This window comes from Microcaecilia unicolor, chromosome 2 (assembly GCF_901765095.1).
Source record: "Microcaecilia unicolor chromosome 2, aMicUni1.1, whole genome shotgun sequence".
NCBI lineage: Eukaryota > Metazoa > Chordata > Amphibia > Gymnophiona > Siphonopidae > Microcaecilia > Microcaecilia unicolor.
Genome location: NC_044032.1, coordinates 224,808,197 through 224,822,235, shown reverse-complemented (window position 1 = coordinate 224,822,235; position 14,039 = coordinate 224,808,197). Strand labels below are relative to the sequence as shown.

The window sequence follows — 14,039 nt, the reverse complement described above, 5'->3', positions numbered from 1 at the left end:
AGGGGAGATAGGCTTACCCAGCTGGTGTAAAACAGCAAACTTCACCTTGTTTGGTTCAGAAAACAAAACGAGATAAGCACTGTCTAATAAAGAAAATGTCCCCCATGTTTAAAACACATACCTGCTAAAAGAGCATCTGTACAATAGAATATAAAATCTCAAAAAAAGGACTACCTACATGCTCATCTACCTGGAGGCATTTGATAAGAGTTAAAACAAACTTGCTAAGGCACCATAGCTTATATGTCTAAGGATATCATGCATGCATAATTACTGTAAAATACCTCTTAAGACATTAAAAAACCAATTTCTAGATTTAAAAAAAAATGTGAACCTCGTAAAAAGTAGTTAATAGTGCTTTTACCATAAAAAAGACCGGTTTTGAAATTTAAAAATTGATAACATTGAATTTAAAACACTTAAAATGACCAGACCAAAAATGCTTAAAAACAATTTGAGATGTTCTAGAATCCATAACTATCAAAAACGCTGGAAGAAATAATCATAAAAGTCCTTAAAAACATAAAAATAAGCTAAATGTGTTCCAACCATGGAAGAAGTTTCAAAGTGCTTTAAATATAAAATACTTAACACATTTAAAACATCTCCAAATGTATAAAAACATCTAAAAACAAAAAATAAAACAACAAGGTTCTCAAATTAAAAATAAACACATAAAAATTGCAATACAAAATGGATAAGCCATCTCATTAAAATGCATCAAAACACTTCCAAACCTTCAGTGACGTGCTAAAAACAATCTGAAACACCATTATCTAAACTTAAAAACATAAAAAGTTACCAAAGTTTAAAAGAAGCTGTCTTAGAAAATACTGCATGTCACTGAAGGTGATGGTTATGGATTCTAGTACATCTCAAATTGTTTTTAAGTATTTTTAGTCTGGTCATTTTAAGCGTTTTCAATTTGATATCAGTTTTTTAATTTCAAAACTGGTCATTTTTTATGGTATAAGCACAGCCTATTAACTGCTTTTTACAAGGTTCACATTGGTTTTTTTATCTAGAAATTGTTTTTTTAATGTCTTAAGAGGTGTTTTGCCTGAAATGTTTTTTCATATATACAAACAAAGGGGTCCTTTTACTAAGGTGCACACTAAACACTAGAGACACCCATAGGAATATATGGGTGTCGATAGCATTTAGCACGTGCTAAAAACACTAGGGTAGCTTTGTAAAATACCCCCCAAAATTATGGAGTAGGAGGTCATTTTTACAAACTTCAAAAATATGCTTCACCCTACTTCACAGGTTTACTAGGCACTGCAACTGATATAAGCATGTATTATGTGAGGCAGCCAAGGAACTTTTTTCATGGTTTCTTCTGCTTCAAACCATAGCTGTGAAAGCATAGCTGACAGTGTTCATCCAGAGTTCAGGAGCCAGGTCACAGCAATAATGTCAGCAGTAGCAGGGCAGAGCCTGATGCAGCAGGTGGCAGACAGCAAGTGGAAAATTTGAAGGATGCTGGAAGCATTTGTCTATGTCAGGTTGCGTGGTGGAGGCCAAAATGGTGTTGAGGTGTTATGGTATCAGTTTGTCAGGATTAGTGAAATATATGTAGCATAATTATTGATTATGCTAAATCAGATATACCAATATAAAAAAAATAGAACTTTAAAAACGTATTGAAACTGCAGCAATGAAATCGGCTTTCATGTCAAGCCCCTCTTCCCCCCCTTTTCCTGGGAACTTCTGATAGCAGGGCTAGTCAATTACAAACACTTAACAGAAAGGCACTGCTCCAAAGAGTTATAAAACTTCCTTCTCCTCCCACCTGAAGGATTGGCAACAAAAGCTGACTGGAAGGCTCATCAAGACTTCTGCAGAACTGCAGTCAGAGGGTCTGGGAAGGTGTAACTCCAGCTATTGACTCAGAATGAAAGAATAAACAGGAAGCCATAAACCACTTGCCACAGAGGACTCAGTGCTCCCCCCCCTTCAGATAAGACTTCAGCACATATAAAGACAATGGGCTGATGGCATATGACCCCTTGGAAACCACAATACCCAAGATCCTCTGCAAGCTTCAATATCCAGGACTCAGAGAACATTATAAAAGGCCTGGAAACAGCCCAGCTCGCTCCTCTTGGGACCTGCTTCTTCTTGGGATCTGCTGCTCTGGGGACCTAAAGCTCCACCCTTCTCTCCTGTGACCATGTGCCATGTGCTTATCACTCAGCTTTGTAACAAAGACTTGTAAGTAACTAATAATTCATATTTACCTTATTTAAGCACAGATTCTCTGTAAGACTCTTATCTCTCGCTGCAACATTAATTGCTAAAATTGTAACTTAATAAACCCTTTTGAAGCTAAATATATGGTCTTTTGTGTCCTGAGTGGATGCTTTTAAATCTTGCAGTACAGAATACTGCATTTCAACAGATATATATATATATATATATATATATATATATATATATATGATTCATTGCAATTGTGAATCTTGTTGCTTTAATCGGCAACTGGTGGAGAATTATCCAATATATATTTTTAAAATTATAAATATTAGCGAGTGCTCTAGAGCTCTTCCCCCAAGATAAATTAATTCTTGTTACAGCATAAACCATTTCTTGTTACATATTAATGGTGGAGAATGTGTAATAGTAAACTAGGAAATTATGATAATTGCATACATATGCCTTTCTTATTTCTAATGATAACAGTAGTATAGTAGTTCCATATTACCATTCTTGTTTATGTATTAGAACTATCTGTCCTTTTATTACTGCTATGAATACATCAGTAGCTTCTGAAATAGAGAACATAGGGAAACATTCACAGTGTCAGAAAACACTCATAGAATATTTTTCCTTGGAATGTCAAATGCTGAGAACAATGACTGAATAGATTGTACCATCCCATTGTGGTGGTATCAATTGGTTAATTGCGCACTCTCATGCTATTGATTTGGCTAGCATACTGGGTAAGATATCCTGTGGCATAAACTTGGGAGCAGCCTACGCCCCTGAACAGGTGACAAAAAAGAGCTGGTCTCTGGGGGTAGAGTAAAATGACACTTGTGTGGCTGAAGTCATATAAAGTGTGCTTGCAAGCCTATTTTAAACCAGAGCAAAAGCCAGACTCTGCCACCTGACTGAATAGAAGCCTAATGGGACAGATGCCAGATGACCACAGAAAGCTTAACCTAGCTACCTAAACGTAAGACATGAGCAGGAGCGGACAAAAGTAATAATGATGAGTCTTTTGCTTATAGCAGTCATAATTCCTACTAAGTGACATATTCCAAGATTCATAGTGATGTGACATAATAGATGACGGCAGGAAAAGACCTGCACGGTCCATCCAATCTGTTCAATACCAACTATTAAAAGATTCACTTCTCCCACTACACACACCAATGTAAATAGTCCAACATCTTTGCTACTGTTCTTTTTGAAATTATGCTTCTGTATTAGGTTAATGTTAAAGTTTTAGCTTTTATAGTTTATTTTATGATTCCTCGCTCCAACTATTATGTTAAAGTTGCTTGGAACCAAGAGAGGGAATGTTATGGTATCAGTTTGTCAGGATTAGTGAAATATATGTAGCATAATTATTGATTATGCTAAATCAGATATACCAATATAAAAAAAATAAAACTTTAAAAACGTTACAGTATAAACCCTTTCTTGTTACAGAGGCTGCAGTGTTTATTTCAGCTCTGTGCTTGTGAATCATCAGACTGTCATTTCTGTCTCCCTCAGACCTGGCCAACACATCCCAAGCGCTGCAAAAAGTGTCTTACAGTAGTGTGGGCATGTTTTTGGCACACACGGCCCATTTTTACTGCATCTGGGAAAAAGGGCTCTTTTTCAATGGGCCAGGAAAAGGGCCTGGGGTAAAACTGAAACCAGCGTGCGCCTATTTACAGCCTAAGCCCTTAACGCCACCCACTGTTCTAGTGGTTAAGGGCTCAGGATCTGCACATTAAATGACCAGTCAGCACGCGCCAACTGCCAATTAATACTGGAAATGTCACGCTCAGTAGGAAATAAAAATAATTTGTCCCGGTGGTATGGGCTCGGGCCAAATGCGAAATTACCGCAAGGGAGTGCACTAACCTGCCCCTAGTCTCATTTTTGCACACGTTGCACGCACATAGAGCCTACTGCGCCTTTATAAAAGGGCCCCCGCCCTCTGTTGATGCAGAAAACCAAAGATTAGAGCTGTGCACTAAAGCTCAGCATATGGTTTTCTAATTTGGATTTAAAAAAAAAAGGTTTGCACCCAGTGCAGTAGCCAAGTAGTATGCAAATATGTTGCACACCCAAACATGTAAAATGTACACAAACAGTGGAGACCAAAGTGGAAGGATGCATATGCAGCCTGCATTAGCATCGGCTATATCTTGTACACAACTTGTATTGGCATGGTGTTGCATGTACTTACATATGCACGTGTTGGAATGCTATTCTACAATCAAGGAATCCAGTCCACAATTTCTTCACCACATATATACTTAAATATTGTTCTACAAATCTTCAGCAATCAATGTTTTCTTGTAGCATTTATATGTTTTTATAGATTGCCTCAGTGATGTGTGTCGTCCACCACCCTTACAGGCTTTATGTGGAGACCGATAGTGACATCAACCTCTTCATTGGCCCGATTTATTCTTTTATAGGCTAATTAAACTATAGTTTATACAGAAAACGTGTCAATTTTTACACTTATCATATCTGTCGGACTCGGGGGTATCACTGTCCCCCCCCCCCCGACAGTGATACCCCCGAGTCCGACAGATATGATAAGTGTAAAAATTGACACGTTTTCTGTATAAACTATAGTTTAATTCGCCTATAAAAGAATAAATCGGGCCAATGAAGAGGTTGATGTCACTATCAGTCTCCACATAAAGCCTGTAAGGGTGGTGGATGACACACATCACTGAGGCAATCTATAAAAACATATAAATGCTACAAGAAAACATTGATTGCTGAAGATTTGTAGAACAATATTTAAGTATATATGTGGTGAAGAAATTGTGGACTGGATTCCTTGATTGTTGAATATAGTTTGACCAGTCCAACTATTAATTGAATCGGCCAATTATTGAGGAATGCTATTCTATGCATAAATATTGTTGTTATTGGAAAAACTGTAGTGGTACATGGAATAATGTGGGCTGGAATGATATTACTTCTGCTGTAGTCTTGGAGGCCGCCCTTGTAAGTGTCAGTGGCCATTTTGAACAGCGATCCGGCAGCGGGGGAGGGGCAGCGCCAGCAACGGGCAGGCAGGACCGGGGATCTTTCCTGCCTGCCCCGAAGAATTCGCTACACAACCTGGGTGGCTGGAGGGGAGGCAGGTGAGAGAGCAGGGTTGTTGGGACATGGGTGGCTGCAGGGGGGGAAGGGGGAGAGGAGGGTCGCTGGACATGGGTGGCTGCAGGGGGGCAGCAGAGGGTCATTGGACATGGGTGGCTGTAGGGGGGGCAGGGGAGAGAGGAGGGTCGCTGGACATGAATCAGCTGTGAGGCATGGATTTTTTTTTCTTTTTTCGCGGGTTCTGAAGTTCACAGCATAATTGCAACGGTGACGTCAGCCTCACTACGGAGCCTAGCTCAGCAACTCCGAAGGAGCCACAGACACAGGCAGCAAGATTAGAACATTGCAGGTGAGAACTATTATATAGGATTAATGTCAGCTGTCTAGCACTTACTGCTTGCTTCAGCTCCTTGATCCCTTGTTTTCTGTTGAGTTTTTTTTAACCTATCCCATTCAAAAAAAAAAAAGCTGCAGGTCCAGTATGCTTGCACTGAAGAGAAGAATTCATGAAACTCTCACATTGGACGCAAGCTATTTATTTCTCTCCAAATCTGGCGTTAAAGCCCCATTGTTAGAAAACCTTGTGTTCAGCCTTCTGCTCACTTCTCTTTATCTGCATTTAATAGATATCATCATTACCATGGGATTTAAATGAGATGTGCACTCATGTCTACCACAGTCTGTGCGTACAGGTAGCGCATACGCAAAAGACATTTGAACTTAGAGCACCCGTAACACACAACTGTGTACAGAAGCTGTGTGTCTATGAAAAAGGGATTTCACATGGGCAGCTCTAGCAGATATGCATGTAACTTATAGAGCATCATGGTAAGTTAAATGCAAAAATCTGGTAAAGGATAACTAGGTAATAATAACACGTGGGTTTTACTCATGTTAAGTTTCACTTTCGTCCAAGATCCAATCCATCTCAGGCATAAATGTAAATAGTCAAAGCTTTCCTTTATTGTATTCTTAATATTAAAACAAAATTGGATATCATCTGCATAAAGTTTGTATTGCAACCCCAGACAGCTCAACAATTTACAGAAAGGAAGCATGAACAAATTGAATAGCATCAATGAAAGGGCAAGAGCCCTAAGGCATACCAGGAGATGGTTTAAAAAGATGAATGTTGTTTACCATTTACTTTACAGAAATATCTATCCAATAGATATTCTAGTTGCTTGATAATATGAAAACTAAGAAAGCACAGTACCACTTATAGCTAAAGACTCAAGATGTTTAAAATCAAATGATTAACAAAAGTGGCGGACATATCAAGCATGACTAAAAGGAAAGAAGTCCCCTTATCAAAACCAGTTTTGATGACATCCAAAGAAGAGATTAATAAAAGATTCACTATCATGATGGACTCAAAAGCCAAACTGGTGATCAGGATGTTATTTCAGTTGAATGGGGCATTTTCGATATGACGTCTAAATCTGACTTTGGACGTTTTGCTCAAAACGTCCAAAAATCAAGTAGTGAAAATGACCATTTTCAAATCAGAAAAACACCTTATCTTTTTTCTTTGAAAATTACTATTTCCTAGATGATGTTGTGCTTAGTACGCCTATCTCTTTGGATCATTTTTAAAGTCCAAGTGAAGAAAACACAAATCAATCCATTGGGACATAGGAGGATCTAGCTTTCTTAGTAGACTGGCCACACAAACATTCCAGCAAAGCAGTGGGACATTCTAGGGGGCACTGAAGTGGATTTCACATAAAAGGTCTTAGGTACACACCTCACCATTACCCTCTTATATTGTGTGGTGAGCCCTTCAAAACCCACAAAAAAAACTACTGTACCTGACTATACACCACTACAATAGCCCTTATGGCTGCAGGTATCACCTAGATGTAGGTACAGTAGGTTTTTTTTTTTTTTTGGGGGGGGGGGGGGGGGGTCTGACACTTTCCACCACAAGTGTAATAGTTGGATTATGGGCCTGGGTCACCTTCTCAACAGTGCACTGCACCCACCACTACACTATTCCAGGAATTTGCTTGCTGCTGTAATAGTTGTCATAGAGGTTGGTATGTACTGTTTCATTTACATCTTTGCGGGGTGGGAGGGTGTCAGTGACCACTGAAGGAGAAAAAGGGTGGTGCACAAACTCCACTGCAAGCCTAGCGGTCTGAAGTCTTACACTGGAAGTTTACGCACCATGTGGAAGAAGCAAGTTAGATATAGAACTTCTTTCTCTGCAGCAGTAGTGGTAAGCTGAGAGGCATGAAATCCGATGCCAAGATTCAATTGTAAGGCTAATGGTGACCTTGAGCCTAGGATTTGTTGAGTTCTGCTTTATGTTATGCTATTGAGCCACACTTCACCACTCCTCTCTCCACCGAGTCCCTTACATAAATGAGCTTGAGTCTGCCAGTGGTGGAAGAAAAAGTGTGCTACTGTGTTTAACTATTTGTGCACTTTTCAGCTCATTAATTACACTTAAATGTTCGGCCAACAAAAGATTATTCCTCTGTGCCAAGAATAGAATACATACAATGCAGAGATAACAGGTATCTTATAAATCTTTTAATACCACAAAGAATTCATATATATATATAAATAAACCAAACAATAGTTTAAAATGGCATTTGAGACAAATACAGGACACAAATTCAACTGGTTATTTTTCATGTCCACTTCAACCGTCACTTTTATAATTATCCATTTCTTGCACAACCAAATAATACCCCAAAACACTTTCTTTCTTTAATTTCTTCCAGTAAAACAAGACATCTTGTTGATCTTTTAGTACTGTACTAAGTATGCAGATAAAGTTTTAATTAGCTAACCAGCGTAGGAGTCTTGTTCAGTGTCCATTGTCTGCTTTAGGTTGGGGGTTTCTTTTAAATCTCTGGAATTTGCCTTGTACAAATTCAGAAGTCTTATCAAATTGGAATTGGTCCCACCTCAACAACAGGGTACGAGAACACACATGCCATGGTCTACAGAAAAATGGCAAGCTGTCAGTGAGGCTTCTAGTGTATGGCTTCTGGGAGCTGATATCAGCATCAGAACTTAAAATAAAATATTCATAAGTAGCCAGGCCAAAGTAAAAAAAAAAAAAAAGAAAGAAACCACTCTCGCACATATGTGGTTATATTGGCACTGTATATCTAGGAAAGTTGTTTCTGTTTTTGTTCCTTTTTCATTAAGACTCTAGCAGGCGACTTGGGAATTTCTTCTGCAGTTGCCACAAAGCTGCTAATCTTGTTGCATAAATGACATATCCCCAGGACAGTACCACAATAGCAAGAAGTATCTGTTAAGAGATATATAAAACAAAAAAAGTTAGTGATTTTATTTTCCTCTTAAAATGGAAATCTGACTTCAGAGACTCTTCTGCAGGTAAGCTTCAGTCTAAGGCAGGGGTTCTAAACCCAGTCCTTGGAACACACCTAGCCAGTCAAGTTTTCAGGATACCCACACTGAATAAGCAAAAGATAGATATGAATACCATGGATGAAGGGCATACAAATTTATCTCATGCATATTCATTATGGGTATCCTGAAAACCTGACAGGCAAGGTGTGCCCCGAGGACTTGGTTGAGAACCCCCTGGTCTAAGGCTTAATTTCCAGCCAGGCCAGCATGTTTACCTGGTTAAACAGGTGAACTGGATTTGCTTTTATATGAGAGAAGTCCTTCTAAACTTGGAAAGTCCATCAAGATAATTTTCTTTTAGGAAGAATCTGATCTTAAGAGATAAATACTCAACACAGAAAAATAAGACTCAAATACCTGTAAAGATGACCTGTCTAAAATCATGAACTCAAAATGCGACACTGGAAAAAAATTGACACTAAGCTTAAATCTATAAAGGATGTGCGCCCTTTATAGAAATGTACTTAGAACTGATTCCTGTTCCTAATTTTATGAGCCAGACTTACACCTGAAGAAATGCTGGTGCTCAAGTTAGGCACGATTCCATGTGCAACTTTTTGGGACGCCCCCTTTTGAGTTACACACTAGAAGAGTTAGGCACCATGCATTATAGAATAGCACACAGCAAGATGCGCATACAAATTTTAATGAGTGCCAATTAACATCAATAATTGGCTGTTAGCACCCAATTAACTGGCTTGTTACTCAATTTGCATGTGTACCTTGGGTGTGCACACAAATTTTGGTGTGCAATTCTAGGCACCATATATAGAAGCCGGAGTTAAGGGGGCAATTCTAAAACTGGGCACTTCCTTCGAGGCACCCCAATGCTGAGTAGCAAGATAAATGGAACATGGGTGCCCAGATTCCATTAAAGAATACTAGCATAACCCAGTATTCAAGTTTACCATATGAGCAGTTTACAATAAAATGTAATTATTAAAAAAAAAAAAGGAACTACAAATAATAAGGAAGTAGCAGAATAAAATAAAGGAATGTCACAAAATACAAATACATTCACTAAAACATACTGCTAGTGATTGATTGACTGATGCCCCACCAATCAGGGGTGAGACAAAGGAGCCTAAAACTGAAAGGCAGAGTTGTAAATCAAAATTAATTTGTGAGAAAAACAGCTCTGAATAAGAAAGATTTTAGCTCTGATTTAAAAGTGGAATGGGACTTTTTCTAGCCTTAGGTGTAATAGCAATGAATTCCACAAAGTGGGGGCCACTACACTAAAACTTTTGGCCCAAATAGTGTCTGGCCTAATGAACTGGAATGAAGAGATTACAAAGTGAAATTGTTGAGATGACCGGAGAGAACATTTAGGTGACTACAGTTACACCAGCCATATACCTGAGGTAACTGTGGCTGCTGAATGCAGCAAGGGCACATATAACTTACAGTATTCTGTAAGTTACATGCATAAGTGGCAGCCATGCTCATACCTTTCCCATGCTCCACCTATTCATAGGAGCCAACTTTTCAAAATAATTGGGGGTGTTAAACCCAAAAGAAATTATCTACTAATAATTATAATACAAAAACAAATTAAAAAGAATCTCTAACTAGGAAGAAAGGTTTCTTTCTTTGGGAAAGAGCCCTGTCTTGAAATATCAGCATGGGCCTTCACGTAGGCAAGAAGAAACAAATTAAAATCATCAACTACGCCCTTCTCAAAATAAAACAAAATAAATAGTTATAGAAAACCTCCCTCGTTAAAAAGACTTTCTTTGATTAAAAATAATAAATAATAACAGATCTGCAAACAAGGGAAAAGGTTTGGGGATTTAGACGGCGCTTTCCGCCCCCCCCCCCCCCTCCTCGAATCCACTACATTGATGTTCAGCAGGTTTTTCCCTAGCTGTTCCCAGAGGGCTTTACTATCTTTAAAGTTTGAATCCTGACTGCCTTGGTTCTAGCCCGCTGCTCTAACCTGGGCTTTCTTAAATCTGCATAGCGAAACCACAAACTTCTGTAGACTTCTGCAGGAAACAGGGCGACGAGCACCCACCAGAGAGTAGAGCCACTCTAATGCGCGTTTACTGACGTCCAGCATACCGAATCCTGGTTAGATTTCTTCTGGGTCTTCTTTCGAGAGTACAGTAAAACGGTTCTACCTGTGCCTATTCCTCTGATTGCATTTTCTCTATAGCAACAGAGCATAGAGTATATCTGCGGGCAAAAAAGCACGGGGCTAGAGGGGAGCAGGAAAAGTCGCTCCTACAGCGCCATCTTGGGGCTTCTATTCAGACCTCGTTCAGAACTCAGTCACCTTTTGCTTTATTGCTCGGTATCTGTTTGAAAGATTTTCGAGATGATGATCTTGTCAGGCATCTGTAGCTGGCTGTTTTCATTTATTTAACTTTGAAAAGTATGTGGGTGAGGAAGTTTGAACTATCTTAAAATGAAAAAAAAAAAAGTTTAGAACGGATGAATATAAAAAGCTCAGAAGAAATCTTAAAAAGAAAACGGGACGAATTGTTGAGCAGTCCTTTCATTTTGACATTTTCTTCTTCCAGACGCGGTGCTTTTAGGCAAGGCTTCTACAAATGTTATAGCGCAATAAGTGACTCTCCGTTTTGTCTTTTCCTCAGCCAGCGGAAGTGTTGTCCTCCCACGTTGGGAGCACTGCAGTCGCAAACTCGTCCTCCTCTCATATTAACCAACTTGTATGTGCGGCTGTGCCTGTGAATTATTACAGGAGCCGGTCGCCGGGTTGTGTGACGGACAGGAGTAAGGGCGGGGACATTGTTGTTTGCTTCCCCTTTCCCGGCAGGCTGCGCGTGTGCCTGGCTGGATCAGTAGCTGACGCGGGGTTGTGACCGGGATTACCGACTCGGGAATGAAGGAGGGGAGTCTTGTAAGAAGGTGGTAGAAGAACGCCTGGGAGCCAAAGTGAGGCGGTAAGAAATGCTTCGGCGGCGGACGCCTTTTTTCCCCGTTATTGTCTCTGGGGGGTTCTGGAAGTGGTGCTGCTGCTTTGGCTCTGTGACGTCACAAAGGGCCAGTCCCACCACATCTGGATTGTCACTTTCTTCCCCGGTGCGCTCGCTTGGGCCTCGAGTAGCCTGAATAGATGGCGGCGGGGCGTGTTTGGGGAACGAAGAGGTGGTGGTGGTGTTTTGGGGGGGGAGGGGGAATTAAATATAATCTAATTACTTGTGTCAGTCAACGTTGTGTTTCTGTTTTCTGTGATACATATATAGTGGTGGTTCCGTAGCCTGTCAATCAAGAGATAGGAATGACCCTCACCACACCGCTATTTACAAACTTCTGACCCGAGCTACTGTGTATATTTGCGTGGGGTAGTAGTTACGATGAGGTCGTGCGCTTATTACGTGCCCCTTGTGCTTGCTGTCGGCAGGAGGGTGGCGCTGGGAAACCAGGAAGAAAGTGCCTTGTGGGAGGCTGGTGCATGATAGCTCCCCGCGGGAGAGTTAGGGTCTTCAGTTTTCTCTTCTCCCCGGGTAGCTGTAGCAGCAGCAGCAGCTTCCTGATCTTTAGTAGGGTAGGAGAGAACTCGGGCCCTGCTGGTACCAGAACTGAAGCTGCAGCCGCACTGAGGGGGGTTCCGAAGGACATCATTTCGGCAAGGGGTGGACAACCACAGGGGGATCTTTTTCATCAATAGGTATTTGTTGCTTGTTGTGCCACATGAACGATGTGTGGAGAATCTGTCTATTTGCGGTGAAGGTAGGGAGGGGAGAAACATTTTAATATTTTTAATTACCTTACGCTTAGATCTGAAATGGCTGAACAGCATCCAGGCCAGAAACTCTGTAAGGCGTTTCGTTGAAAATAATTTTTAAAAAAAAATCTTCTTTATTGTTATACAATATAATAGTTCAAAATCATATAGATCCGATTTGTATTCGTTATTAACGTGTTATGTATGCCTACAACGAGGAACAAAACACTTCAAACATGAAGCATTAAACAAGATAAATGAGAGGAAATATTCTTAGGGTACACTGGAGATGGCTGAGTGTTTAGATAAATAATGATCAAATTTAAGCCATTTAAGCTTACATTTACAAATTGAAGAAATGAACTTCAGAGAAACCTACTATATAATTTATACCTCAACATTCTATGGCTGGCTGGGTTCGTAACATCCTGATGTCAGCAAGCCTCCAGCATTCCCTTCCCTCTCACTGTCCCGCCCTCGCATAAAGACGAAATGACATCAGAGGAGGATGGAACAGTGAGGGAAGGGAACGCTGGAGGCGAGCTGATGTCAGGATGTTAGGAACGCAAGCAAGTGAAGGCAACGGAACGCTAGAGGGGAGGGTACGTGAGCCCAACCTGCCTGCAGGGAACGCTGGATGGGAGGGCTGGGGAGGGCAGAATCACAGGACATGGATGGGAGGGCAGGGCAGGGCACAGGACAATCGCGGGACATCGAGGGCAGGGTAGAGGAGAATCGATGGATGAGAGGAGAGAATCGCGGGACACGGATGGGAGGGCAGAGGAGAATCGCTTGACATGGAGGGGAGGGGAGAATCGCGCGACACGGATGGGAGGCAGGGCACAGGACAATCGTGCGACATGGATGGGAGGAGAGGAGAGAATCTCTGGACATGGAAGGGAGGGCAGGGCAGAGGAGAATTGCTGGACATGGAGGGGAGGCCAGAATCGCGGCACACGGAGAGGATGGCAGGGCAGAGGAGGATTGCTGGAAATGGAGGGGAGGCCAGAATCGCAGGACACTGAGGGGATGGCAGGTCAGAGGAGAATCCCTTCACATGAAGGGGAGGTCAGAATCGCTGGACTTGGAGGGGAGGGCAGGGGAGAGAGGAGAAATCACTTTGACAAGAGCCTTAAAAACGCAATCGCCATTACAAGATAGCCTTGCTAGCGCCTGTTTCATTTTTTTTTGAGAAACGGGCCTTTTTTTTTTTTTTTTTACTACTGTCTTCATATTTCCTAAACAATAATACAGTATTCCACCATTAAGAAATAGACGTTAGAATTATCTTTCCAGTGTTAGTAGCCAATTTTAGAGCTAAGGAGATAAGAGGGAAAACGTTTTCTCACAGTTTTCCCTCCCCATTTGTTGAAAAATTTTAATATCAATCTCATACAGCTACATAGAGAGTGACCGAAACTGGCCCAAAATCTGTTTTCTGGCCAGTTTTGGTTTCGGCTAAAAGGCTGTGACTGTGGTTTGGGCTTTGGTGAAAACTGATTTTGTGTTTTTGGTGGAAGCCAAAAATTTGTGTTTTGTCCCGTTTGTCTCCTCCCTTTCTCCCTCTCTCCTTGCCCCCTGCCCACTTGTAGTTGCCCCCCTCAGGCCTAGTTTACAAGATCCTTGGCAGTCTAGGAGTGTAGTCGGGCAAGGATCTTATGAG

General features: G+C 41.0%; 2 protein-coding genes across 3 annotated transcripts in view; one reads left to right on the top strand and one right to left on the bottom strand.

The window, feature by feature from the left end:
• Positions 1–7,812: 7,812 nt before the first annotated feature.
• Positions 7,813–10,788, bottom strand: SMIM27 (small integral membrane protein 27). The gene is made up of 2 exons (XM_030193738.1): positions 10,700–10,788; positions 7,813–8,560 (listed from the first exon to the last, which is right to left on the bottom strand). The coding sequence occupies exons 1-2, from the start codon at positions 10,742–10,744 to the stop codon at positions 8,450–8,452; spliced, it is 156 nt and encodes a 51-aa protein (XP_030049598.1). The 5' UTR covers positions 10,745–10,788; the 3' UTR covers positions 7,813–8,449.
• Positions 10,789–10,995: 207 nt separating this feature from the next.
• The window catches only part of TOPORS (TOP1 binding arginine/serine rich protein), a 77,771-nt gene continuing 74,727 nt past the window's right edge, over positions 10,996–14,039 (top strand). Inside the window, exon 1 of one of the 2 annotated variants that reach the window (XM_030193736.1) lies at positions 10,996–11,059. The gene's annotated coding sequence lies outside the window, so the exon portion shown is untranslated. Of the gene's footprint in view, positions 11,060–11,479; positions 11,592–14,039 lie in introns of those variants that run through there. The other variant, XM_030193734.1, reaches the window with a different exon arrangement.